The sequence below is a fragment of the Protopterus annectens genome, chromosome 4.part0 (genome assembly GCF_019279795.1).
Source record: "Protopterus annectens isolate FY-2018-M chromosome 4.part0, PAN1.0, whole genome shotgun sequence".
NCBI lineage: Eukaryota > Metazoa > Chordata > Ceratodontiformes > Protopteridae > Protopterus > Protopterus annectens.
In genome coordinates, this window is record NC_056733.1 from 567,037,926 (window position 1) to 567,064,475 (window position 26,550).

Here is a 26,550-nt window from a genome sequence, read left to right on the forward strand (position 1 = left end):
TGTAAGATGTGATGTCAAGTTGTCGTGCCCAATCACAATAAAGGCTTTTTTACCCACACTTGATTGGCTCCCACTGACACACTCCCAGGTACTCTTATAAAAGGAAATCCTCAGGATCACTCTTTCCATTAAGGAACAATGCTTCGATGGTGATTGTACTTGTGGTACTTTTTACTTCAATAAAGTACGACCTTCTGGAATCTGAACTTCGACTATGTTGATTTTTTGCCACCACGGCAAGCAGAGCTCCTTAGCCTAGCCACATTTACGTTGTTTTGCCTGTTTTTTCTGTGTGTTTCATCTTTGATTTCTAGCTGCCACACTAGTGGTTCCTCTCACCAGGCGACCTGACCAGCCGGAACTACAACCTGTATATGAAGCCTTTCTAAAGGCTTTACTCAGCCTTCAACCACAAGCGCTTGGGTATGCACAGCCTTTCTCAAGGCTTTACCGGTAGCCCAGCTTCTTCACCGATATCCCACAGTACCTTTATTAAGGCAGCCCACCTGGTCATCCATTTGTTCTTGGCTTCGCTAGGGTATTTTATTCGTGGACATTTTTCCTCCTCCGCATAGGAGGTTGAATACCCAGGTCCCACAGACAATCATTTTCTTGCTGGACAGATCTTTATCTAGGACAAGAGATGAGAGGACAGAAAGAAAAAGCAAAATAAATGATGCTTGACCATGAAGTTACTATAGTGTAAAAATGGAAAAAGGCAGATTGTGTTAGAAAGCCAGCTTTCTGTACATACCCACCAACACAGCTTTGGCCAAGAATATTGACATACCAGTAAGCAGAAAAACTTCAGGGGTACTAGTGAAGATGAGGCGCAAATGTAAAACTTTGCGAGTTAATCTAGAAAAGCTACTTTTTTGGGGGGGTGCTGTAGATTAGCCCTTCCTAAAGTGAAATATATCACTGGAATTGGCGTATCAAATGTTATAACTTTTGCAATCAATGCACACACACATATATATATATATATATATATATATATATATATATATATATGTGTGTGTGTGTGTGTGTGTATATGTATATATATATATATATATATATATATATGTGTGTGTGTATATATATATATATATATATATATATATATATATATATATATATATGTATGTATATGTGTGTGTGTGTGTGTGTGTGTGTATATATATATATATATGTATATATATATATATATATATATATATATAAAAACACTAGTGCATAGTTAAAAAGATGTGATCTGCTCATCAAATGTAACTAGACTTAGAAATTGAGATAAAGAGGCAATAAACTAAAATAAAAGAAAGGCTTTATCATTTCCCCATATTTATTAAAACAGTGAGTTTAAAGAATGGGAAATGAAATCCATTGCCTGTGTTATTGGGTCAGAGAGAGAGAGAGAGAGAGATCATTCCAGAGGGGTAATGGGTTAGGATGAAATGCAGATGTTTAGGATGAAATGCAGATGTTTTTAAAAGCGTAGTCAAATTAGAGAAGTCTTGGTTTAGACAGAAGCAGCACCAGTCTCTGAAATGAGCCATTGAGTAGACCACTGAGGATGTTAGAAGGATTGGTAAAAGTTAAAATGGTACAGTAGAGAAAGGGGGCATTTGAAGATCAAGAACAGGAACAGGAACAATTGCAGAGTGCCAAGGGAAAAATAAGGGTGAATTTGGACCGTGTGCATGAGTTTAAGAAAAATGCAGTTGAACTTTTCTCCTTTCTTTTGTCAGTGGCATATTTGAGGGTGCAGGGCCTCATGGAGGTTAAGATTCGTGTACACCCTTGCAAATAGGTGCATTTGAATGTCCTACAGTAGAAAGTAGAAACTCAAAGCTAAGTTGTGGCAGCAAGAGGGATTCCTTGGATGCATGCACATGTGTTGAAAAGCTGCAAACCAGTGCTGTAGGTCTTAAGTTGTGAAACACGGTCACCAGGGATGTGAGTTACTTGGGATATGGGGTGGTCATCTCGGATGCTGCATTCTTCAGGGGCTATGGCCCCAAGAAAAAGGCTGTTTTGCACAAGTGCCCTCGAGATGAGACCCATTTTTCTAGCTTTGTAGTCCATAGACAAATTGATTCCCTGTGGGGCAACACCAGACTGTGGCATTGCTGAGACACTTCAGCAAATAAAGGAACTTTCATTCCTATCTGCTCTGCATTGAAGTTAAATTCTGGGAGTGGTCTGTACATATAGGTTTCTTCTTGTCTGCAGTTAACATTCCAAAAGAAGCTGGTTGTCTACTGGGCAGGTTAAGCAGGAATTTGGCTGTCATAAATGACCTTCAGAGATCAGGTCTGTTTTTAAGACGTGGAATTGCTGTCACCCTGGTTGTGAATGGTCTCACCTACAGATGTCAAGATTAACTTCTCTTCCTCATAGGTTCATAGTGAAGTCTCCTCCATTCATCCACCATGAAGACCATTCAAGGATTGCTGTAGCCTTGATATAGCTGAAGAGAGTCCCTTCATACCTCCTGTTTATCCGCAAGTTATTTGCAGTAGCAGAGCCTCTGAAGATGATTGTCCTAGTGGCCTGTTTTTGGAATAAATAGGCATGCTTCACCTTCCCAAGAGACTTCTGGTTTGCTTGCACCCAAGCACCATGCACTGAAATTTTTACTGTAGCTATTTGATCTGCTGGTAGTGTGTTCTCTGGACTAGTAACATGTTCTAAGCATCCTGTGGAGTCCTGTTTTATGCTTGGTGTGTTCATAAATGCAGCAAGACGGGATTTGTATGTAGACCATATTTAACCTTTCTTTTCAGTTATATGATGATGGCATTAGTATATTAAGGGGATATGGGGATGGGAAAATTTCCCTGCAGTAGGGGAGGGCATTACTTTCACTGATTTTAGTGTAGAGTCTCTGAATCTGCATATTATTTACACAAATGTAGTTTTGAGTGTTTGGGTCTGATAGTTTGTCTGTCACTGCAAAGAGACGTGGGTTATTTGGCAGGAATTTATCCATTTTGGATTAGTACATTTATCTGGGTTATCAAATTAATAAATTAGAAAGAAAATCTTGTTCTTGAAAGCTGATTCCCCTTCTCTTTCCTTTCTCTGAGGATGACAGATGTTTCCAGTATGAAAAGCAGAACTTGTGCATCACCGTGGTTTTGCACTCTTGTAGACTTAGTCAGTCTTGTCACAATTGTTTGAAGAATTCTTTCCTTTCAGCAGTTACTGGAACAGGGAGATATGCTTTATGGTAACATACTGCTGTATCAATATCGACAGAGATGATTATTTAAAAAAAAAATCTTAGCTTTAAATTGGTCTGTATTGTACTACATCAAGATGTACCAGCTGATGTGTATCTTGATGTGATGGAACTCTGATATGATTAGCCTTGCTTTTCAGTGGTGTTCTTTTGTAGCCTTGTCTGGAATTTTCCATATGGTCATATGGCTTAATTAAAAACTTTTAAGATGGTTTATGGTATTGATGAGGGATGTTTCGGTGTTTGAATAGCTTCAGTGGTCTATTCAGTGCTCATTTCTGAGGTTGGTGCTGCTTCTGTGTAAACCAAGACTTCCTACTGTCAGAAGTGTTTTCTTAAGTTTGATCACCGTCAGCCATTGCAAATGCTTTTGCAGTGCGTAATAATAACTGTTAATTGAGTGGTATCTTTTTTATGAAAGTAATATTGTCTGTAGATCTGCCAGTAAGATGACTATTTGAAGTCCTTTGTGATTAAGATGTCTGACAAACTTGTGGAGCAGTTACAATGGAGAAAAGCCTGATAATGCATCTGTGCACATTTGTGTGTGTAAGCGCATGTGTTTGTGTTCGTGCACATTTTTCCTTAATCTTAAAGCACTGTTCTAGATAATTGCTCTTGGGCTGAAATTTCTCAGAAAAAAAGGGAGTTACATTTGCAAACAATTCCAAACATTTTCACCAGGAAAATGAAAGGTATTGGGTAAAATTATGGGTTCATTTCTTTAAATCTGCTGTCATTTCGAAGCTTTGTATGAGAATTCGCTTTTTGGGTTTTAGGGTCAGTAGGAGTCCTTTCCTCTTTGCAGACCTTTCATTAGATTGGCCAGCTCATTAGCTTGAACTGTGTACTGATCCATACTATAACTGCACTTACAAACAATACAGGCTAGTGCCATGGTTGAAATCTGGTAAACATTAAACACTGAACTCCTTGTTTTGTATTTTGTCATCTCTGAACACATTTAAAGCAGACTTTTTTTGTATGTTTTACTTTGTAGTATCTTAATACCTTGCTTCACCTGTGTGTCATGCCCTCTGCCATTCCTATTATATGTATAATACATTTTGACAACCTATAGTCTTCTTGAGCTATTGGTGGGATAATGCCTCCTGGTCTGTATTTATGGATGATACCAACAATGTGCATCAGTGATACAGAACATAAACCTTCTTTATATTTTTGGGCCGAGGTTCCCTGGTTTGATTCTCAGCTGAGGTGCCTTCTTTGCAGAGTCTGCATATCCTCCCTCTGTTTATGTGGATTTCCTCCCACATTCCAAAGACGTGTAGTAGATGGATTAGACACTGTAAATTGGTCATAGATGTGAGTGTGCATGTGATTGTGTGGTGTAGAACTACTGTGTCAAGACTATCCATCAAGCAGTGTAAACATTAGCTCTAGATTTCACTGTTGAAGTGACACCCCAACCCCATGTGCAAAAATGGGGAAAAAGGGGTAATGGATGGGATGGATGGATTGTTTTTGAGTAGAAACCTGGACATGTTCTCCACCTACTACAGGTGAAGTGGCCTGAAAACATCTTGAGTTTATATTATTGCATTTTTTATACAGAGTACCTGTTTCGCGGTGGTGGTGCTGTGGTAGCGTTGTTGCCTCACAGTAAGACACTGTTCGGTTCAATTCTCAGCTAGAGCCATCTTCTGCATGGAGACATGCGTGAATGGGCGTACCTTCATTGAAGGTTGTGCATCAGGGCTGGCAACTCGGCACGTAAAAATCAACTGCCAATCATTAGCGGACCGGAGTTCCGCTGTGACGACCCCTAACCGGGAAAAGCCAAAAGACACAACAACAACCTATTTTGACATGGGTAGTTTGTATAGTACCACATACCAGGGTTTTCTTTTTTTGGTTCCATATTTTATCTTAAGGTGGCCTTAGAGACAAATTGGAGGTTTCATTTTCCATTTTCCACAAATTTTGTTTTACTGCAGATTATTGAACTGTATATTGGGCCAAGGAAGCCTAAATTGTATTGATAAGTTTTAAATGCCAAACAAAAGAAAGATATAAACCAATATTTCTTTGGTCCTCCCAAACCATCATGGAACTTATTCTTAACGATGCCATAGTTGAGTTCTCTCCATGTTCGGCTAAGCCTCCTTCTTTAATTGTGTACTTCTCCTTCTAATTTGTGACAGCTTAGCTGTGCCTCTTGTTGGAAAACCTTAGCCCTTATATTTCTTTAAGGAAATATTTATAGATGTTCAGCACTTTGCTTTTATAGCACAATGAGTTACTTGATTACGTGCTAAACTATTTAACTTTAACATAGATTTCTGCAGAAGTTTTCTCTTCCTCCTTTTTTTTTTTTATCTTCCCATTGGGTAAGTGAAAATAGCTTCTGTTGCATCATTTGATGTGTTGCAAAATTTTTTTACTGTTTTCTTATATGGCTCTTGGTGTAGTGCTGGTACAATTTTATTGCCTTTTTTTTTTTTTTTGCACAGAGAAGCTTTCCAAAAATGGGTGGCTCCACATAGTAGTTTTATCATCTCCTTTTACATGCTTTCAAGATCGCTCCTTGTGTTTTTGCTGCATCCCACTGATTCCGTGGTCCTGTTCATCCTCATTTAAATACGATTCCTTTCTGATTATGTTTCTGGAATCCATTCTCCTTGTAGTACCCTGGGTTTTTCTATGGTATGTTTTAAATGCATGATAGAATTCTGAATGTAGCATACAGGCTTATCCTGTACTCCTTTCTGTCCAGACCCTTCCAATGACTGACAGGCTGTCTGCTAAATCAGTTGATATAATTTATTGTGTTTACGGTTCAACTATATATACCCCTCCCTTCTTGTCTTGCTTTGCTCACTTATCGCCGTACTGGATAGCGTTTTGTTTAACAATCATGTAATGTTAAACTACATAATTGTTGCAGAAGCAAAAAAAGGACAATAATAGGATCTGTGGTTTCTGTCATACATACAATGCCTCTTTTGAAATGTTCAATAATAAAGCTTTCATTATGAGCCAGGACTGAGTGCAGTTGGTATTTTTCCAGCTAGACAAGCTTACTTTCTATTGTGAATTGTCTGTTATAATATCATGCAATTGTTATGTAGTTGAAAAACAAATGCAGCTACCAATGAAGTCAGAATGTGTCAGTGTTCCAGAATACATTTATCACATTCATTTTAAAGTTGCCTAGTTCTAACAACCAGAATATTGCGCATTTTCATGTCTGCATATTACAATTTTGTAATGTATTTTTTCATCAGCTGAGGTAATGAAGGAAAAAAGAAGTGTGAAGTGTTTTCTTGACAAATTATCATTATTCACTGCTGGTAACAGTACATTACTTGTAGATGCATTCCTTTCCATTTCACCATTGTCAGTCGTGTCATGTGTAATACTGTAGGTTTCCTTTGTGCCACATCTCCATCAGTATAGGGCAATGCATATTTTTTCACATAGCTAATATAGTTCTGTTAACTACTTTCTATATTTACCATGTAACATTTTATATAGCTGCTCCACCCATTTGGCCCCTCTTGAAGATGATTGTGTGCACCAGTCTGACATTTGCAAACTTGTATTTCCTTACAGTGTTTGTTGAGTCATCTGTGACAACATGCTGGCGTGTTGAGTGAGAGGTAGCATCATCTGACTTTCATAAGTTTAAAAATACAAGGTAGTTATGTAACTAACTGTGGGGTTGATACAAAATGTTAAATGTAGTTATGTACCTCTCGACTCTCCAGAGTTTCTAGATTTTTGCTTCTAATTTTTGATCTGTGCCTCATAAAATGTGTGGCTTTCTGGCAAATCGTTGACTGGAATCATTAAATAATGAGACATTTAAGTTGCAGGCTTCATTCCCTTCAGAAAATGCATCCAAATGCAAAACCTGTTAATCTGGCAACTTGCTAAGAGTATAAGAGCAATATTTAAAATTTGTCCTTGATTTTGTAACTTTGTTCCCATTATTTTTAGCTTTGCCTAGCATTTTTGCCCCACAAGGTTGAGAAGTATGTATAACTAGCAGATGCGTGTGCGAGTACGTTTGTGTGTTTGAGTGTGTGTGCGTGTGTGCATGTTCAGTTACTTACTGCCAGAATCTCACTTCTGCTTGCAAATTTGGCTGTTACCTGAAGTTCTGTCTCTCCAAAAACTCAGCACATAAGCTATTATTTCAAGTCTAATATTCAGATGCCTAGTAACAAACTTGAAAGGACTTTGCAAAAGCCAAATTGATGCTCTTTCCAAACACATTCAGAAAAGTTGGAGATAATCATGCTCTTGTTTTAATTATACTTGTAGGGAGACTGTGATAGGAGATGCAAAAGTGCACTGTATGTTCCAAAAGTTGCCTCGGGGAAACAAAACCCTTGTTTGAAAAACCAAATTACAACAGTAGAGTAGAAAACACGGTATATTTTGAAGTATAGCAAATTATTCAATTAGTGATGGGGTAGCTGTTTCATTTTTATTTATTTCTGTATTTTTATTAGTTTTTAAGTTGTTTGTGTTTTCTGTGGAACTGTTTTTGATTACTTGTGTCAATAATTTGTAAACGTTGAAAAACGTTTTTCACTTTGTGGCATCAACAAATGTAAAAGTAAATATCAAAAAAAGTGTCACTGGTGTTTACTTAAAAAAAAATAAATAAATAACCACAAAAGATGCCCAAAATCCAAAGACATGCACCAGTGATTTAATAAGATCAAGCACTTTTGTCTCAAATGTGGCTGGCTTCTTCAGAACAAACTTTCACATGGTCACATTAAATAATTTAATACTAAAACATATCACCTCATGTCACACACACAATGCAACAATAAAAAGTAAGATTGATGCATAAACATAGAACAATATAATAAAAATATTAAAAAGTTAAAATCATTCTTATATGCATAATTATATATCCAAAGATTTCAACTTTAAAATACTAATAATAGGCATGTGCAAGTTCAAGCATGGGGTTTGTCTGTATCCAACTTAATCTCCCGTCAAACCTCATAGGCTTTGCGACACTCATTCCATGTGTAACCCTTCAAATCCCTCTCAACCTTATGTAGTGCAAAAAGTAAGAATCCTGTGCAGTTGTGGACATGTTGTTCATATAAGGCATTCGATATGTTCTTTCTCCTTATGTCAGAAACATGTTCATTAATTCTGACTCGTAACTGCCTCTTAATCTTCCTGACATAAAAAGTGGCACAGCTTTGGCATAAAGATATATAAACTGCCATCCTGGAATTATAATTGCAGTGCTGACCACTAGTTTTTAAACCAGAAGGCCACAACATAATCATGCCACCTACCAAGTTAAAGGCACATTGTGTGCAAAATCCACATTTAAAGGTGCATGTTTTTCTTGCTTGACACTATATTGTCGGCCTTCAACTCCAGTTAATTTTTGAAACTTTACCTGTTTTAAAAGAGATTTCAAGAAAAAAATACACTTTTTCTTAATAATCTCATGAGTAAAACCCACTTGTTGTGTGTTCAAGATATGGATGACGAGAGTGGAGCTCAAGAGGTGAATCTTAGCATCCATGTTGAGAACACATAATACAGAATTATGATCAGTGAGACGGTCCTAATTCTTTGTAGTGCATGGAGCTTTGTCTGCTCCATGTATTGTTAGTTACAGGGAAAAAATGGCTAAGTGTTTTGTTTAATCTCCAAGCCATAAAACACTTGGTGGATGTCAGAAAGGCAGTGTTCATAGGTTGGTACAAGGCTATCGGCCCTAGGGCCTATACAAGCCTAGCTATAACAATTCCCTGGCTATTTCTTCCTACAATATTTACATCATGTTAACACTCATCTTTCATGCCTCTCTACTTCCTAGATTTTCACTGAACATCCAGATTATTGCTTCATATTTTTGGTCTGTTCCTTATTAAATCTGTGGTTCTCTGACAAGCCACCAAGGATTGATTGAAGTCACTAAATAATAACATATATTCGTTTGAGTTTGTATCCTTCACATTATGCAGCTGAACACATCCTGTTTTTCTAGCAACTTTTTTTTTTCAGGAAGTAAGGGACACGTTAAGGGTATGGGCAGCAGGCAGAAACAAATCTTTTGTTCTGCTGCTATTTGCTAGTCAGTACAGGTAGCATTTACTGCTGAGTGGTACACCTGACTTTAACAACACAAGCAGGGGGTGCTTAACAGTTGGTAAGGTCAGGTCACATGCTACTCTGGCACTTAACGGGCTTGTCTTTTTCCAAGTATCTGAGCATAATCACTGTGCTCCATGCACTACAAAGGATTAAAGAAATACATTTTATTGTAAAGTTACTTTCTAATAGAGAATGCAATTTTGAATATTTAACAAGAACTGCAAACAAAGTTGTTAATAGTAATCATAAAATAGGTGAAATTTAAATTGTCTAAGTTAGCTGTGGACTACAATGCCATGTACTTTTGTTTAGGGATGAATTGGTGTTGGGAACACCAAGCTAACAGCTTTATATTAAAAATGAGTACTTTGAAAAAGATGTAACCAGAACAACCATGCCTAAAATGGATTGTCCACATTTAAAGATGTCATTTGGTGTATATGGGGTTTGTAGATGTATTTTTTGATAGACTTCACATTCGAAAATGATTATTTATGCAAAATCCTGCAATACATGGAATTCTAGTGCTATGTGCTCATTATTTGAAACACTTTATTTAGTAATAACTAAATTAAGTAAAAGGATCTTGAGACACTATTATTTCATTAAAATAATGCAGTGTATAATCACCTGCTGACGTGGAAGTGTGTAGATATTTTTTTTTTGGCTTATGAAAATAGTGATTTAAGGGAAGTTAATTTTAAAAATAAGTTAGAAATGGCAGGATTTGGCAGATAAGGCAGCAAGCCAACATAACTGTTTCTGGAAAGCAAGATCTGTAAATAAGCAATTTGTTTTTAATTTAAGTGCGTATTTTATCACGACTAATTTATGGTTATAAAAGTTGTTTCTGTCAGTTTTTTATTTATTCTGAAGAAAGCCTAGAAGTGTTGGATGAAAGTACTTAATTAGGTTGTATTTTCTATTCTTTACTTGGCTTTGAGCGTTTTATTGTTATCCTTCATTCTTGTGGCAGGACTTGCTGTGGTGGTGGTTTGTAAATTGTTTGGTTGTAGGCTCATCAGTGATTACCTGGACTACATGCCTACTAACTACCTAAGAACTTGTAATCATTAATCAAAGCAGGTGTCGTGTCTCTCTTTTTTTTTTTTTTTTTGTTTCAAGAAATAACTCATTTTTCCCCCTTGGATAACTTCCTGTGATTGTCTTCCGTGATAGTGCATTATCTCTGTATAAAAGGCATCCCAGCTGAGAACTAATCTCTCTGAGACCACCACAGGTTTTATACCTCTGTACTGTGTATGCAGTTTATAGTCATCATTACAGCATTTCAGAATTCTTAGTGAAGAATCAACAAATTGTTTATTATTTTAACACACAATATATTGTTTCTCATTTCAAGATATGATTTTCAACTGGAATTAGTGTTCTTCTAATGTGAAAATAAGTGTCAGAGCACCTTCTGCATCTCTATTCCAGAAAACCAGCTCCTAGAAATACCAAAAGGCACTGTCATATCAGACTTTCTTATGTAAAGAGAAGTTACTTAAATTTCCTTCAGTCATGCATGCCATTCAAAGACTATATGATACATCAGGTTGATCTGTAAGAAGTACAAGATACTGCATGTCCCAGCATTTTGAAAATTAAACTGTGAGGTAGGGGCGGGCTCATAATCCAAAAAATGAATCTATTATTTGTTCTTCCGTAATATGAAGGAACTGCCTTTTGTTCAGCAAACCATACCTGGTCTGTCTCCTGAATTTCCTTTTTACTTGACTAACAAAACATGTATATTATACTGTAGTAGCAGCTGTTTCTGTATCCACTTTGTAGCCACCCAAGCTAGGTAAAAAGCTGCAATATGCATATAGGTCACATCTTCATCAAGTACTGTGAGCTAGTAGTTCGGCAAATTAATGCGATACTAAAACCGTGATACACATGAGCTTCTAGTTCTCATTCTCCCACAATAACCTTGTACTGCTTGGGAATCTACCCAGGTGTTACAACTACCTGTAAAGGTGAGACTTCCTTATGTGAACAGGTCTTGGGAAGACAAGCCACTGCAACACTAAAGCCAAGATCATTTCACCCCCTTTGGGAACTGTATGTATATATATTTTTTTAATGGCTGAAACTTCTATTTCACCCCTAGGGTGGTTCGGTATACTGGTTAAGGTTTTTACCTCGGAGATGCAAAGAACAGAGTTTGATACTGACTTCTGGTTATTGGCTAGATTTGTAATAGACTGATAGGTTCATAGGCTAGGCTGTTTCACAAGTGTCAGTTTTATTTGTTACTGATTTTATTAGAATAGTATTGCTTAGCAGGTGGGGTTTGGCTACTACAAGTACACCTTCATATGCAGCACTTAACTGGTTCAAAGAATGCAAGTACTAATTACAACACTGGACATACAGGTGCATCACACACCTTATGTCAGTAGCTTTGAAGGTACAAAATCCTCTCTGTTCACATAGGGAACAATGGGACAGCTAAGCAAAGTCTGACCAGAAAAAAGGGAGTAGAGGTTGGTAAACCCAAATGTTGCATATTTCTATTGCATTGACCTCTCTTAAAATGTCTGCTGTTGTGGGTAGGTGTCTTACACCACTGTACTTCATACCGATACCTGTGTAATGCATTAAGTAGCACCGTATTTCCCATACCCAGTCATGCCACTCTAGAGTGGCCCCATGTGATCCTGCTTTTTGCATAGTTTTGCATTTCAGGACAAGAGTGCGAGCCAATGACCAGAGCAATTTTTATCTTATGTCTATGAGGCAGTACGGGCAGTACATAGTAAAAAGAGCAAATGTTTTAAGGATTAGCTGGGAAACATTGGCTTGTGAGGGTAGTTGTTGGTGTATTTATTGACTGATCTTAATGGAAAATTCCTTGTTGTAGGTGTGTTTAAGCAGGATACAAAATTAAAGTTATGAATAATCAGCTGACTGCTGTCTTGTAAAACTCGTTGCAAAAAAGGGAGTTAGCTTATCTGGCTGCATCATAATGGCCTCTTCTGGAATTTTCGTTTTTAAGTAGGTGCTTGGGTTGCACAACACACTGCCTAAAATATCTTCTGTGCAGAGTCTGCATGTCCTCCCTGCATTTGTGTGGGTGTTATCTGTGTACTCTGGTTTCCTCCCACTCTACAAAGACATGCGTTTGGAGCGTTTTTCCCCGGGCCTCTGCTGAAAATTGGCTTCATTCCAAGTTGGACTTTCCCAGTAAACAAATGTTAAATAAATAAAATAAATGTTAACACACTTGAAACATAATATGTAAAGTTGTATTATTTTCAAAGATGACATATATATATATATATATATATATATATATATATATATTTTTTTTTACTTATCCCTAATTTTACTTGTATTATAAGCTAATGGTATCCCAAATGAGCAGGGTTTAGATGTTTACTGTTTTTAGTGCTAGACGCTTAACTAATAGTGAAGTGCAAGTGCAATAGACAGCTGAAAAGAAAGCTTTTCATAGCTGGCTGTAAGGTACAGAGGGATGAAACCCAGGAGACCAGGGTTTGGTTACTAGGTTTAGCTCCTGAGAAGTTGGTGGGGGGGGGGGGATTGGAAGAGAGCGGCCTTTTGCTTACTTTCCTTTCCCATGGGAAGGGGAGAGTGTTTTTGGTTAGTGCTGCTGATCGTGGTTGGAGAAGATCAGAAGGGTTGCAGCACCCTCCACAACAGACTGGTGATGCAACAACAATTGTCTGCAGGATATGCATTTGTGTCATTGATATGTGCATAAGGGTGGGATTTAGGGGTAGTTTAGAAGAAAAAAAGCTCCAGCTGTACGAGGCTGCACTGGGATGCTTCGGTCTACTCTATGTTACCATATATCAGGTTAGGAATGGGCAAACAACTGGCTTTGGGTAACCAGTGTTTAGCTTGGGTCACCAAGAGGCTTTGTGGTCAGCTGTGGGGAGAAGCCAGAAAAAAGGATTTGTGTAGTATTTTCGGGATTTATATTTATGGACTGGAGTTCTATGGATGTATCTAGGATTGGTATTTAATGTCTTGGAATAGTAATTTATTATTACTTAGTAGTCAAAGAGAGGGAGGAAAAGTCTTTTTTTTTTTTTCAGAAATAGTTTTATGTATGCAGTTTGGCAAATGGAACCTAACAACTTTGAGAACTTCAGCAGCACATGTCAGTGTTTATATACATTACGTATGAGGATCTCCAGACTAGGTTAAAACATTTTGTTTGTAACTAGTATGGACATTTTTAGATTCATAAGCAAATTAAACTGCTTTTAAATAAATCTAAGTATTATGAGTAACTTGCACAACGTAGTCTTCATTTTCATTTCATAATGCTGATTTTTATGGTACAATAAATTATATAAAAAAAAATAGTGAAGTTAAGCAAACAGTTGTTAATACCGCTGTACCCTTAGTAGTCTGAGAATAACTTTCAGCAGCTTTGTTCATTTAGATGTGGAGCATTTTCATTAAACTCAGTCTTGGAGATCATTTATTCCTTCCTTCATTCCACAATCACCCACCTAGTATAGTTCTTGGGGGAGCGTGAATGAATTACGACTCTAGTGGGTGGAAGACAGAGGAAATACTTCTTTGTAGGGGAGATGTGTACGTGTGTGCACACACACACACACACACACACACACACACATACAAATTTCCACATGTGCACTCTGCATACATATGCACCAGGTATTTAGAGGAATGCCGCTCCACACAAAACACATATTTGAGATGTGAGAAGAAACTAGTGCACCTGACAAAAACTGGCAAGTACATGAAGAACATGTAGACTTCACGTAGAAGGTACTCCAGACAAAGAACCAAAGTGTATAACCAAATGCTGTGAGGCAGCGGTGTTAAAATCTCCAGACTGTGGCAGTACTATTGTTAACAAGAGTATGATTATTTTGCATATATGTATACTTTATTGGTCAAGCAACTGTAACTCTGCAATTCAGACACCAAGTATCAGTGTAATTTTTTGTCTGATGTTTTTTAAACTTTATTTTATAGCAGTGTCTTTTGGTTCAGATTATCAACACACATTTCAGCATATAGCGCAAATTCATAACCATGCAGGAAGGAAGCTAGTGTCTATTACAGTGCATCCTTTTTAAGTCTTATCTCATTCCTTAACTATATTGATTGAAACTGTGACAAAGCAGCTTAGGAATGCTTCCAAATGGATATTGGCATGCCCATTTTTATTCAGTTATAGCAGTAATCAATATATTCGTTAAAAGCAAAGCAAATGTTTCCCAAAGGCATGCACATTCTTGTGATGTAAGTTTTTTTCTCCCACCCAGCTTTTTTGAGATGCTGCTTTGGCTGCACAGTTATCGCAGAATAAGCATATTTTCATAAATAATCTACCATCCAGATGTAAACATCTGTGTATCTCTGTAACTCTGGCACTAAATAAAATTGCTAATTCATCTGCCACACTATATTATCAGTACTAGCAAGAAACTACGATCCCTCATAAAATTATCTAAGGCCAACTTCGAAAGAAAAAAAAAATTGCACAAGACACTAAAGATAATCACAAGGCCTTCTTTAGTTATGTCAGGAATTTGTGGGGCATCTCCCAGATATGCACTGAGTTAGTACAAAATGACAAAAAAATGCACTGATCCCACAGACATTGCCAATGTCCTGGCAGACCGGTTCAGTGCAAACTCCCCCCCTTCCCTCCCAAAAGACCAAATGTCTATCCCAACAGAATGTAGCCTTCCTGACATCACAAATGCACAGATGAGAGCTGCCCTCTCCAAAGCAAAAAACACAGCACCAATGTCACCAGACGGTGTCCCGGGCTGCGTCTTACATGAGCTCCAAGAAGAACTAAACCCTCACATAAAGTCACTGTTCAATCTCAGCCTTGCTACAGGATATGTACCCAAGGAATGGCGTACAGCAACAGTGGTCCCACTCCATAAAGGTGGTACCACAATGGACCCAGGAAACTATCGCCCTATAAGCCTGACTAGTCTGGTCTGCAAAGCTATGGAGCGTATCATCATGGAACTCATAAACAAGGACATTGGTAACCTCCAGACACTGGATTCCCACCCAATCCGGCTTTAAGGGCAGATCTTGCCTCTTGAACCTTGTCGACTTCTTTGAAACAGTTACCAAGGCCATAGATGAAGGGAAGGTAGTCCACACGGCCTACCTGGACCTCGCAAAAGCCTTTGACACAATACCCCACTCGGGCATCATAAATAAGTTTACCAGCTTAAATATCAACCGCTATGTGACAAGATGGGTTGCAAACTGGCTCAGGGATAGAACCCACATGGTCAGTATTGCAGGTCCATGTCAGACTCCAGACCAGTTACAAGTGGTCCCACAAGGCTCAGTCCTGGGACCTCTCTTTTTCTGTATATACTTCTCTGAGGTACAGGCTAATATGGGAGGACTATGGCTGACCAAGTTCGCAGATGACTGCAAGCTGGGCGCCATAATCGATTCTCCGGCTGACACAAGCATCCTCCAAAAGGGTCTCACAGAGACGGATAACTGGTGCCAGAGCCATGACCTTAAGCTAAATGCCAAAAAGTGCATAGTCATCCCCTTCGGGGAAAACAAAGTGCCCACAAATTACCACATAGGTGGTAATCCATTAAGTACAGAAGAAGTAATTAGGGATTTGGGGACCCAAGTAGATAGAAACCTCTTTTTAGACAATCACGTTGCCTGAGTGGTTAGAAAGACCTTCTATATAGCCCACCTTATCACGAAAGGGTTCACATGTAGAACAAGAGAGGTCATTATGCCCCTCTACTCATCACTCATCAGGCCCATAATTGAATACAATGCCCCATTTGGGATGTACCTTACCTGACACCTGCAGCAACTGGAGAGTCCCCAAAAGTACCTCACCAAGAGGATCAAGGGACTCAAACAGATGCCCTATGCAGTTCGGCTAAAGAAACTCCAGCTCTACTCAGTTGCTTACCGCCTACTCAGAGGTGATCTATGCCTGACGTATAAAGCCATGTCCAACCTAGAATTAATGGACATGCTCTACTTCAGGAAATCCAAATTCCTGAGAGCTACACGCTCCAGGGACTTAAACCTCAGCACAGAAATAAATAAGACATGCTGGAGGGACAGATTCATATCCCAGAGGCTGCCCTCACTCTGGAACAGAATCCCAGTCCATGTTAAGCAGAGCCCCTCACTGACCCTCTTCAAGAGAAATCTTGACGAGTGGATGGGAGATCGTAAGTTCACCCCTGGGATCTCTTCTGTGTCCCTGCTAGACAGGGGCACAGTAAACTAACCTTAAAAGGGCTATCTTCTGTGACCTACTCTACAGAGGCACAGTAAACCAATCTAAAAGGGTGGCGAAAGCCAAACACACTCTGGCTAGGCTTGTAAATGTCCCAGGGCAGATAGCCTAGTATAAATCTATGAACCTATGTTGATACCCTGTGGTACCCCATAATGTGAGTCACTTTCATGTTAGTGCAAATGTTAACATATAAGATGTATTCATAATTGGTCAGAAGCTAATAGCAGTCATAATCTTATGCATCTCATGTGCCTCATGCAACATTCCTTTGATATATAGTGAGCAGTTTGACATGCAGTTAAACAGTACTGTACTTTTTAAATGAAAATTGGCATGTCCATTTTATCGTCCTTATATTGTTAATTCATAACTCTGTGGTACAAAGTAAATGCAAATGTTCCATTCAGACTGTTTTTCATGCAGGCAATTGCTTCTCCTAGAGTATTGGTTGGGATTGTATTGATTTGGCTACTCAGTTATGTCCACAGTTATGAAGGAATGCATAGCTAGCCAACAAGAAGTAGTCATGGCAGATACACAGCTTTGATAACAGATTCCACTCTGTATTTCTGTGCTTATCTGAAGCACACATTTGGTACTTTGCAGTCCACCATAACATGTGAGCTTCAGGTTATTACAGCAGATATTTATATTTTGCACATTTACAACTGTACAGAAATTAATAACAGTCCTTCCTGTGTGTCATGTCATGCTGTTTACCAGTGTAATGAGCCATCCTTCAAAATGCCCTTTAACAATTCTTACACTGGACAGTGATATATCCATTTTCATCAATTTTTAGCAATAATTTCTGATTTTATTGTTGTGTAACCAGTGGTGCAGTGCGGTGGTGGTGCTGCAGTAGTGTTGTCGCCTCACAGCAAGACATTGTCTCATTCGATTCTCGGTTAGAGCGTCCTCTGTGTGGAGACATGCGTGAATGGGCGTACCTTCGTTGAAGGTTGTGCGTCAGGGCTGGCAACTCGGCACGTAAAAATATATTGCCAGTCATTAGCGGACCGGAGTTCTGCTGTGGCGACCCCTAATCGGGAAAAGCCGAAAGACACATCATCAATTGTTTTGTAACCAGTGGTCATTCTGGCTGTGTTTCGCAGCCATTTTCATTCATGTCACGAATAGCAGTATTCAACGGCTCAGTAGACATGTTGGCCATGTCTCACAGCCATATTCAATCGTGTCGCATTCCTTAACTTTCTAGTGACTTGCTCTATGATATGCGTTAAACATTTATTCCTAAAAGGCATTGGCAGTTCCATGCTAATATAATTATGGTGTGGTGTAAATATGAGATCCCATCCCCAGTTTTTAAAAGAACAGACCAAAAGGACACCTGAAAGTAACAGTATCAATGTTACTGTGCCGCCATCGGCCATGAATCGTATTGTGGCACTCACCAGAACAATTCTATCCAATGAATAGCCATCACTGCCTGCTAAGCCATCTAGTAACCAGCAAAACCAACTTCCCCAACCCCTACCTTTCAAGCTGACATCAAGTCTAGTGCCAGTCAGGCGTATAGCCGTGAACAGCATGATACAGCAGACCAATATCAAACACACACAGAATAACTAATACCTTGCTTGTATAGCAGTTCACAATGCTGGTCAGGTAACAAGCAAAATAGTTGGTGGTATCAGACAAAAATAGTTACACCTGTACGAATAGCAGTGTCCAACAGCCCAGTAGATAGTAAACTATCCATTTTATATCGGTTTTGCTCTCCACCCCCACAAAAGTCTAAGCCCCCCCAGCATACTGCAATAGTATATTTACAAAGCTAGGCCAAGCACATGAACTGGTAGGGACATTACTGGCAGCCACCAAGTATAAACATCCTTACTGTAGACAGAAGCATCACAAACATACTTTCAGCAGAAATGTGTAGTCAGTTAAATGCAGTAATTTGCAGGTTCACATCGTTATTTGCTAGAATACCATTGCTTTTTCATGTAGTGTGAATAGAACCATATTATTAGGCAATGCATTCCTCAAGGCAGGCGTTGTGATTAAACAAGTTTTATGTAAGGAGTTTATGTGCCTTGCTGCTATAAGCAAAGAAAAATTAAGGCATAATCAATAATTGTTGTTAATTTTCTCCATTACCTAAGCTAACCATGTGATAAATATTAAGGCCCTTTTTCATCCCTCATAGAAGCACATATCCTAAGTTATAAACAAGGGTCATGACAGTGTTTACACTAAGGAATATGTTTAATTTACTGTGTGCATTTCTTAAATCTCCGGGTTGTCTTACTAGAATTTGACATAATTTGTTTCATGCTGTACATGAATGATTAGGGGAGAAGATGTTCTTGCAATGCTCGGCAAGTAAAAAAAAAATCCAGTGAGTAGTGTAGCAGTCCCTGAGGTATGTACTGCATTGTCCACATAAATGGCTGCTGAAAAGTGGAAAATTATACCAGCTGACAACCTCCTTTGTATACTATCACTCAGTGTGAAAATCTATAAGCATTCCTTTTCTTAAACATTGCTTATTTAAAGTAACCGTAGTCTTCCCTCGCAAGCAAATATAGAATTAGCTGTCATGGTTTTTTCAGTGTCAACCTTTATTTAAGTATTGCTGTACTTGTCTGCCTTTGGTTCTTTATAAGTGTTTGTAACAAACCGTTTTGTTTTGAACATGCAGGATGTGTTTTGCTTAAAACACACGTGCATATAGCCGTATTTAGAATGATACCTACCATATATTCAATTTGCAGTAATTATTTTTTTTCTTATTGCTCATTGTGTTTTCATTTTACTTTCCTTATTTAAATCTGCAGTACAACTCCCCTTTATTTGGTTGGGAAGTTGTTGATGTGTATTTCAGTATGGGGTGAAACAGCAATCTGCACTGAGAGATAAAGAATAAGACGAAAGATATACTCCTCAAAAATGTACTTAAAATTTTTCATTACAGTAGCCACACATGGTGGGTATGGGATTAACTCTTGCGTACAACCCTCGCAGAGATTACAACACTTGATTGCAGCGTGTATTCAAGTGGGTCATATAGATGAACTGCAAATGGTGTAAGTATATTCGGATAATTGTTTCTTTAGTTTATACATGTCTGAGTGAAGCTAGCATGGTACAGAACATTGCTTCGATTTGCAGGTGATGTAAGAGTCATTGCTGAAAAGCAGAAGCTGATGTTTTGCTTAACTGATCTGCGCCATGTATAAACAGAATTGTTAAACAGGTTTTACTTTTATCCTACTGTCTTTCTGGTATTCATGTAGTGATTAAAGCACAAATGTTTGCCTTTCTTTCATGTAATATAGCTAGCCTTTTGAATGTATCTAGGGGGTACAAGTACAGCTGTACATGAATGCACTAGGAAGTATGTGTTGCCTGAACTTAGCTGCAGGGGGAGAAGCTCATAATGCTTTCCAGTGACAGTGCAAAGTGATGAATCTCTGATTTTCAAGCCTGTTGAAGTGTCATGTACATGGTAAAATGTAAAATGTTGCAGTTTTAAGGATGAAAACTTCAACTTCTATAATAATTTGAAATACATCCCAAAAATTTACAAAATGTAAATTGAAAGTAGCTTTGCACTTTGGTGGAGGTCCTTATTTACTGCTGTTTTCCTTTCACTTTAACAGTTCTGATTGGCAAAATGAGTGACATCCATAGCCTAGCCTTCAAATAAACTGTCATAGTAAATGGACAGTTTGTATGATGACCAGGCTATGAATGTATGTGCATGTTGCAGTGTGTGGGTGAAATCTTCACTGGTGGCTATCCCTGCCCCCTTGAAGTCAGTGTAGTGTTACGTAACCATTCTCGGCCAAAGCTGAACCTTCCTGATAGGCGGACCATTGCATTGGCTAACACCCTAGTTTGACTGTCCTTTAAGACCACTTTGCTTTTTGCTTTCCAGATTTAATTGGGCCATTGGTTTAGTTAAAGGGGTATTCATTAAATAGGTTCATATTTGTTTTTCCTTGTGTTTTTTTTTTGCCTTTGGTCCACAGATTTGCAGAGAGCATCATGAGCTTTGGTCCTGTAGATATTGCCTTGCTTTTTATACATGGGCTACCCTCCATTTTAATAGGATTTATGTGTGCAAGTTGAAATTTTACCACCAGTAATTCACAACTAGCAAGCATTGACACACCTGTGCACTCACCAAGGAAACTGACCTTTTAGCCTGAGCTTCTTCTCAATTTGGTTTTATCATTGGAGGGGGGGGGGGGGGGGGTTTACATGCTGATTTGCTGACATGGGTTTGGGCTCTTTTTATCCATGAATAACATGTCTACAAGTGTGGCTCTGTATGAATATGTAGTTGAGCTATATTACCGTTGTATACTGGTTGCTTTTTAAATTAATGCCCATTTTTTTGTTTGTTTTTTTAATAGATTGCCTTGGTTCTGCAGTGTTTGCACCAGTGAAAGCAGACATAAGTGGAAACATCTCGGTATGCCAAACATTCTTTTCTTGTTTATATAAATCTCTGTGTCATATGATGAATATCAAGACCAGTTGTAAATGGAAACAAAAAAAAAAACAAGCAGTTAACTTTGACTTGTGTTCATCTTATAACCTATTATCTTTGTTTACCATCAAAGCTTGACTCTGTGTTCTTATTTTCCAATAGCTGGTGATGTGCAGTTGAATTTCAACATACAATAATATTTACATCTAGTTCAATTTATTTCCTTTTCTATTAGTGTTAAGTTTCTTCTCTGTACTGGTTTCTTTTTGTAGTGTTGCATTCTGGAAGTATAGAAAAGTTGCTCCTGAACTGCTTGTTTATTCCAGTTGTTTCTCTTATGCCTATTATAGCACAACACATCCGTCCTTCCATTATTTGTTGGGGGAGACTATTTTTGCATAGAAGTGGTCTGTATTTTAAATTGTTGTGTACTATGTTGCTTTCTGCCAGCATGAGTTTACAGAGCAATAGTTGAGTGCAATAGTTACTGCGGTAGCAAATTATGGTGATAGAACAAAGACTTGCATTTCAAATGGACAGAAATGACAAAAGTAGAGAGGACTTGTAAAAAAGCTCTGAAGGAAGATAACATAGTCGGGAAAGTTTTTGTTAGTAATAAGAGAGAAGATATAAATACCCCATCAATTAACATTTACACTGCTTCTTACCACCTATAAAATTATCCGACATCAATCGGTTTGAAGTAACATTCTACACAACTATGTTTCTAGTTGGTCATTATGATTCATTGACCAAAAACTCCTGTCTGTCCACAAACCTATGAAATTTGCTGGGCATTGTCTGTAGTTGTGCCATGTTGGTAAGGCATGAAACTCCTTACCTGTATCCATCAGGTCAATACCTTAACTCCCATTTTAAACACCATTCTGAAGACTTACTAGCCAAACTCTCTCTCTCTCTTCTTGCTCAACACTAGGATAAACTGTATCCCTAAATGTGAACAAGTACCTGTTTCTCTCCCTTCTTCACTCACTTCCTTTTGTCTATCCATTTCTCTTCCTTTTGTCTATCCATTTCTCTTCCCTGGCTTTCTTTCTAAATATACCATAAGCCTGCTTTTCATGATTTCAGATTGCAATTTGTTTGTATTATTCTAATTTACCTTTAATTTCTTTATAAACTGGATAAAATTTCTTTAAATACTAAATCGTTACATAACTTACATCTGTTCTTAACAAATGTTTCATATGTCTAATTTGGTGTAATTATTTAATCTGTAGATATTTTTGTATTATTTTTGAGTATTGTAAAATTATTGTTAAAATGTTTTGTAATACCTTAGCTTTTCTCCCTGGGCCTCAGCTGAAAAAGGGCTCATACCCAGTCTGACTTTCCAGTTAATCAAATGTCAGTAAATAAATAAATTAAAGAAGGAAAGAAAAACAGAGTAGATTCAGAATTGTAATAAATGTTATGTCCCTTTCCCTAGATCAAGTCAACAACCCTTCTTAACATGTTCCCTTTAAGACAGGCCTCACTGTAGATTTTTTATTTGCTTTTATGGAGCCAGTATTTCCTGTCAGAATTATCTTCCCTACTATTGCCGACACTCACTCCTGCTGCACAATGGAGAAATTTCTATGCTGCAGTCGTCATTATTTGCAGTCGAGTTGTTGCCGAAGTGCTGTACGTTTGTTTGTTAATGACTTTATTCCTCCATGATGTCACTTGAGCATCCCAGCCTGTCTGAAAGTGGCAGAAGGTCTTCATAAATGCTTATTTTTTTCTCTTGACAAGATATTGCAGGTTTGTTGTTGGTATCTACCTAACAGAAAAAAAACAGGTTAATGAACATCATTATACTGTTAAGACAAAAAATGCAGATAATGCCATAGGGAAATATACTACTGAATGTAATAACTTTAAGATGTTTTTGTTTTATGTTGTTGATTATATTCCTAGTGATTTCAGTGGTGATAAGGGGGAGAATTGGAATATAAGAAATTAAAGTGACAGATTATACTTATCTCTATTTCAATTTTCTTTTTTTCCAAATAATAACAATACAATAACTCAAAAACACAAATAAACAATACAGATACATATCTAAAGAAAGCAGACAAAGTTGAGTATGAGAATTCTTATGTTCATTTGGGCTCATAAGGGATAGTAGAATGGGAATAGTCTATATAGAAAGTAAAAATAGAAATTCAACAATTTATTGTATGGTTAGGGAAAATATCTAGATACACATATACTAAGAGAAGGGGGAAGATGCAAAGTGGCAGATTATACTTAATGCTACTTCACCAGGATTGAACAACAATGCAAATTACAAAGTGGCTCTTAATAGGAATCTGATGTTAAATAAGTGTAGATAGGCAGATGTAATTATTGTTCATGTCACTACAGTTTATATATAAGAATGTTTGTATAGTATTTTAATATTTGTTTCTGTAAAGGCATTCTTATTGATCATGTGACTGAAATGGTGTGCATATAAGCAGTTAGTGTATTCAGAAGACCTGTTTAGGTCAAAAGCACTTTCTGTTGAAGGTTTATTGTGCTTTTACATCTGTTCTCCATTTTTTGGGTTTTTGATATTTACCTGTCTGTAATGCTGCTGCTGCTGTGAAGTTTGCATTATAAAATGACTGTATAATGTTTGATGTAGATAGGCTACATTTGAAAAACAAAATTAAATAACTTGCTCTAAATTTTTGCCCAGTTTGTATTGAAACAAACATTCAGCTTGTACTGCTAATGAATGTACTGCATGTTGATTTCCTGGTGGATGCACACTGGAATGTAATTTTGCAGCATAGAAAAGAATACAACACACTTGCATAAAAGTTTCTAAAGTTTACTTGCAGGTTCGTGGATATATATTAGGCTAACAACCACCAAGGGCTTTATAATCCTAGCTGCGCAACCCAAACCAATTGTGTCCCTGTGTATCATGGGCATTTATTAGGAAGGGGTATGTTATTTATGAAGTGTCTAAAGGTTATGGGAGGGGGTATGTTGGTTTGGGCATAGTTACTGTCTTTCAGAGACATGGGGGCCAGGCTCAGGGTGAGTTTCCAATTTCCCATCCGTTGGATAAGGTTACATTTAAATAGGGTTAGGGATGGACTCTGCATCACATGGATGGGGGAGCCTGTTCTGGAGAATAGGGATCCTGTGAGACGCATATCCATCTCACCAGTGTGCCATATTTATGTTGCAAGCAAAATTTAAATCTTTGGATCTGGTGGTTCTGTTACTGTTCATTTTTGTGGATGTGCAAAAGGTCCATCAGAGCTGGATCCAAGGATGGTTTGTATGCCAGACATAGATAACATCTTGGTAATCTCTCTGACCTGTGCATCTTCAGTTCTTTTTGCCACAAGAGTGACTGGTTGCCTGTCATTTTAGTTCAATGGTTACTGCCAGGCAAAATTTTGAAGATGATTAACCTAAACTGTACTTCCCTTTCTTTTAGTACTTACTTTTGCATGGCATAGCTGTCCTGTGCCTAATTTCGGTCCTTTGGGAATTTTTTCTGGATGTAAAGATATCCTCAGAAATAGTCACCAACAACTATGCCTCTGGAAGAAAGAATAATCTTTGGGAGTGTCTCTTACAGTATTTGTTCTATCTTTGGGAAAATCACAATGTAAATAATTGTGAGCATTATAAAACTTTCAATAAGAAGATTACTTGGATGAGTAAATAATCCAAGACTGTTTGTGAAGTATGGGAATTGGAAGCTGCGTTCATGGGAATTTCACATCTTCATCACCGGATGAGCCATCTACAAGCTCTGAACACTACAACACAATCACGCAGAAAGGGCAATATATAAAACACTGCGAGGCTGAGCAAGGTCTTAGCAAAGTAATTTATGGTGAGAGAGCAATTGGTCATTAAATAAATATTGATTGTGAACAGGGCAGAGTGTTCTGGCCTAAAAGGTGCCCTACCCTAGCCTAGGGGCCTGCCCAGGTAGTTGTATCCTTCTATTAGCCCCTCTAGAAGAGGATAGTGTGATTGATAATTGCTTCAACTGAAGTCGGGCTGCAGAGAGTTTCTGAAGGCACCACAGATGGATACTTGTTCCCAGGTAATATCTGCAGGGGGTGCTGAGTTTCCCTAAAAGGATTCTAGGGAGTTCACCCTCACCCTCAGCTTGTGCACGAGGAAAGACTGACACTTTTAGAATTTTTCCCATCAATTAGTACTTCTGCTGCCATATTTAGACCTTTGACTTGGGTTTTGTCACTTTAGATGGTGAAGACAAGATGCTGTATCCCTGTATACCACCATTACTGACGCATACTTCATCCTCACTAACAACAGTTTGGAAGGCTTTAAAAAAAAAAGGGCTTCACTGTATTTTGGTACAAAGTCCTACTGTAGCCATGAATTTACTGCTGTGTTTGGGGGGGGGGGGGGGGGGGGCAAAAAAAAAAGGAAGCCTACACATGAAAGGCCATCATATCATCATGTTTGTACATGGGAGTCAAAGGTTTGACAAATCCAGTGTTTTGTGGAGTGATACCACTGATTGCAGAGTGATTGCACTTATGATGGTACTCTTTCTTTAGGTTTTAGTTGGAAGATGTTACTGCCCCGTAGCAAAGCTGTTGTAAAAAAAAAGTTTGGAGTCCTTTGGACTGAGGAGTGTAAACTTTCTGATCCTCTAGTGATGGAAGCTTTTGAGGAGTGTTTTTGTTGGTACCTTATTGAAATTAGTTTCTCTGGTCCTTTAACAACAACAACAACAAAAAAAATATGATGTAAAGTTGTGTAATTCTGGCTGAAAATGCATTTTTAGATGTTTAGAATTTGGGTGAGGACTTGCTCCTGCACTATGTGAATACCATGTGAATATCTTCAGGAAGCCAATAGCAACTCCAGAAGGGGAAGCTACTGGGGGCCACTGATACAAGTGCCAATATTAACTGTAATGATAGGGTAACAAGCAGGTTTGGCAAATGACTGTACAGTTATGTAACTTTAGGGATCACAAAGAGGCTTGGCTTGCTAATAGGTGTAATGGTTGAGGACTGTCACCTGCCAAACAATGTGGGAGACTAACGTATTTTCAGACATTTTGAGGCTTTTTTTATTCTCCCCACACTATCATCTTATGGCTCCCTACTCTATGCTCTACATCCATTGCTGGGTATGCCAGCCTGCTCCTAGCTCCTCCGGACTTCCTGCAGTAGGGCTAGGGACATTGCTGGTTACGCCAGCCTACTCCTAGTTCCTCTGGACTTCCTGCAGTAGGGCTAGGGGCAGCAAGCATCTTAAGTGTGTCCTGGGAGTTTGTCCATCAACATCCACGGGGGAGGGGGGACTTTGCCTGTGGGATAAAGACCATTATTTACCTAACTCGTTACACTTCACCTTCCCTTTCAGTCTGGTCCCATGGTAATGTCCGAGGGGGTGGGTGTTCCCTTGCGGTCTAGTCCCATGGTAATGTCCTAGGGATGGGTGTTCAATGGGGATGAGTAGTGTTTTGCCCCTGCA

General features: G+C 38.3%; 1 protein-coding gene across 1 annotated transcript in view; it reads left to right on the forward strand.

Moving 5' to 3' along the window:
• The window catches only part of LOC122799443 (glycolipid transfer protein), a 631,864-nt gene that overhangs the window by 145,212 nt on the left and 460,102 nt on the right, over positions 1–26,550 (forward strand). Inside the window, exon 2 of the mRNA XM_044068502.1 lies at positions 20,996–21,054. Within this exon, the coding sequence (XP_043924437.1) occupies positions 20,996–21,054 (59 nt within the window). The remainder of the gene's footprint in view (positions 1–20,995; positions 21,055–26,550) is intronic.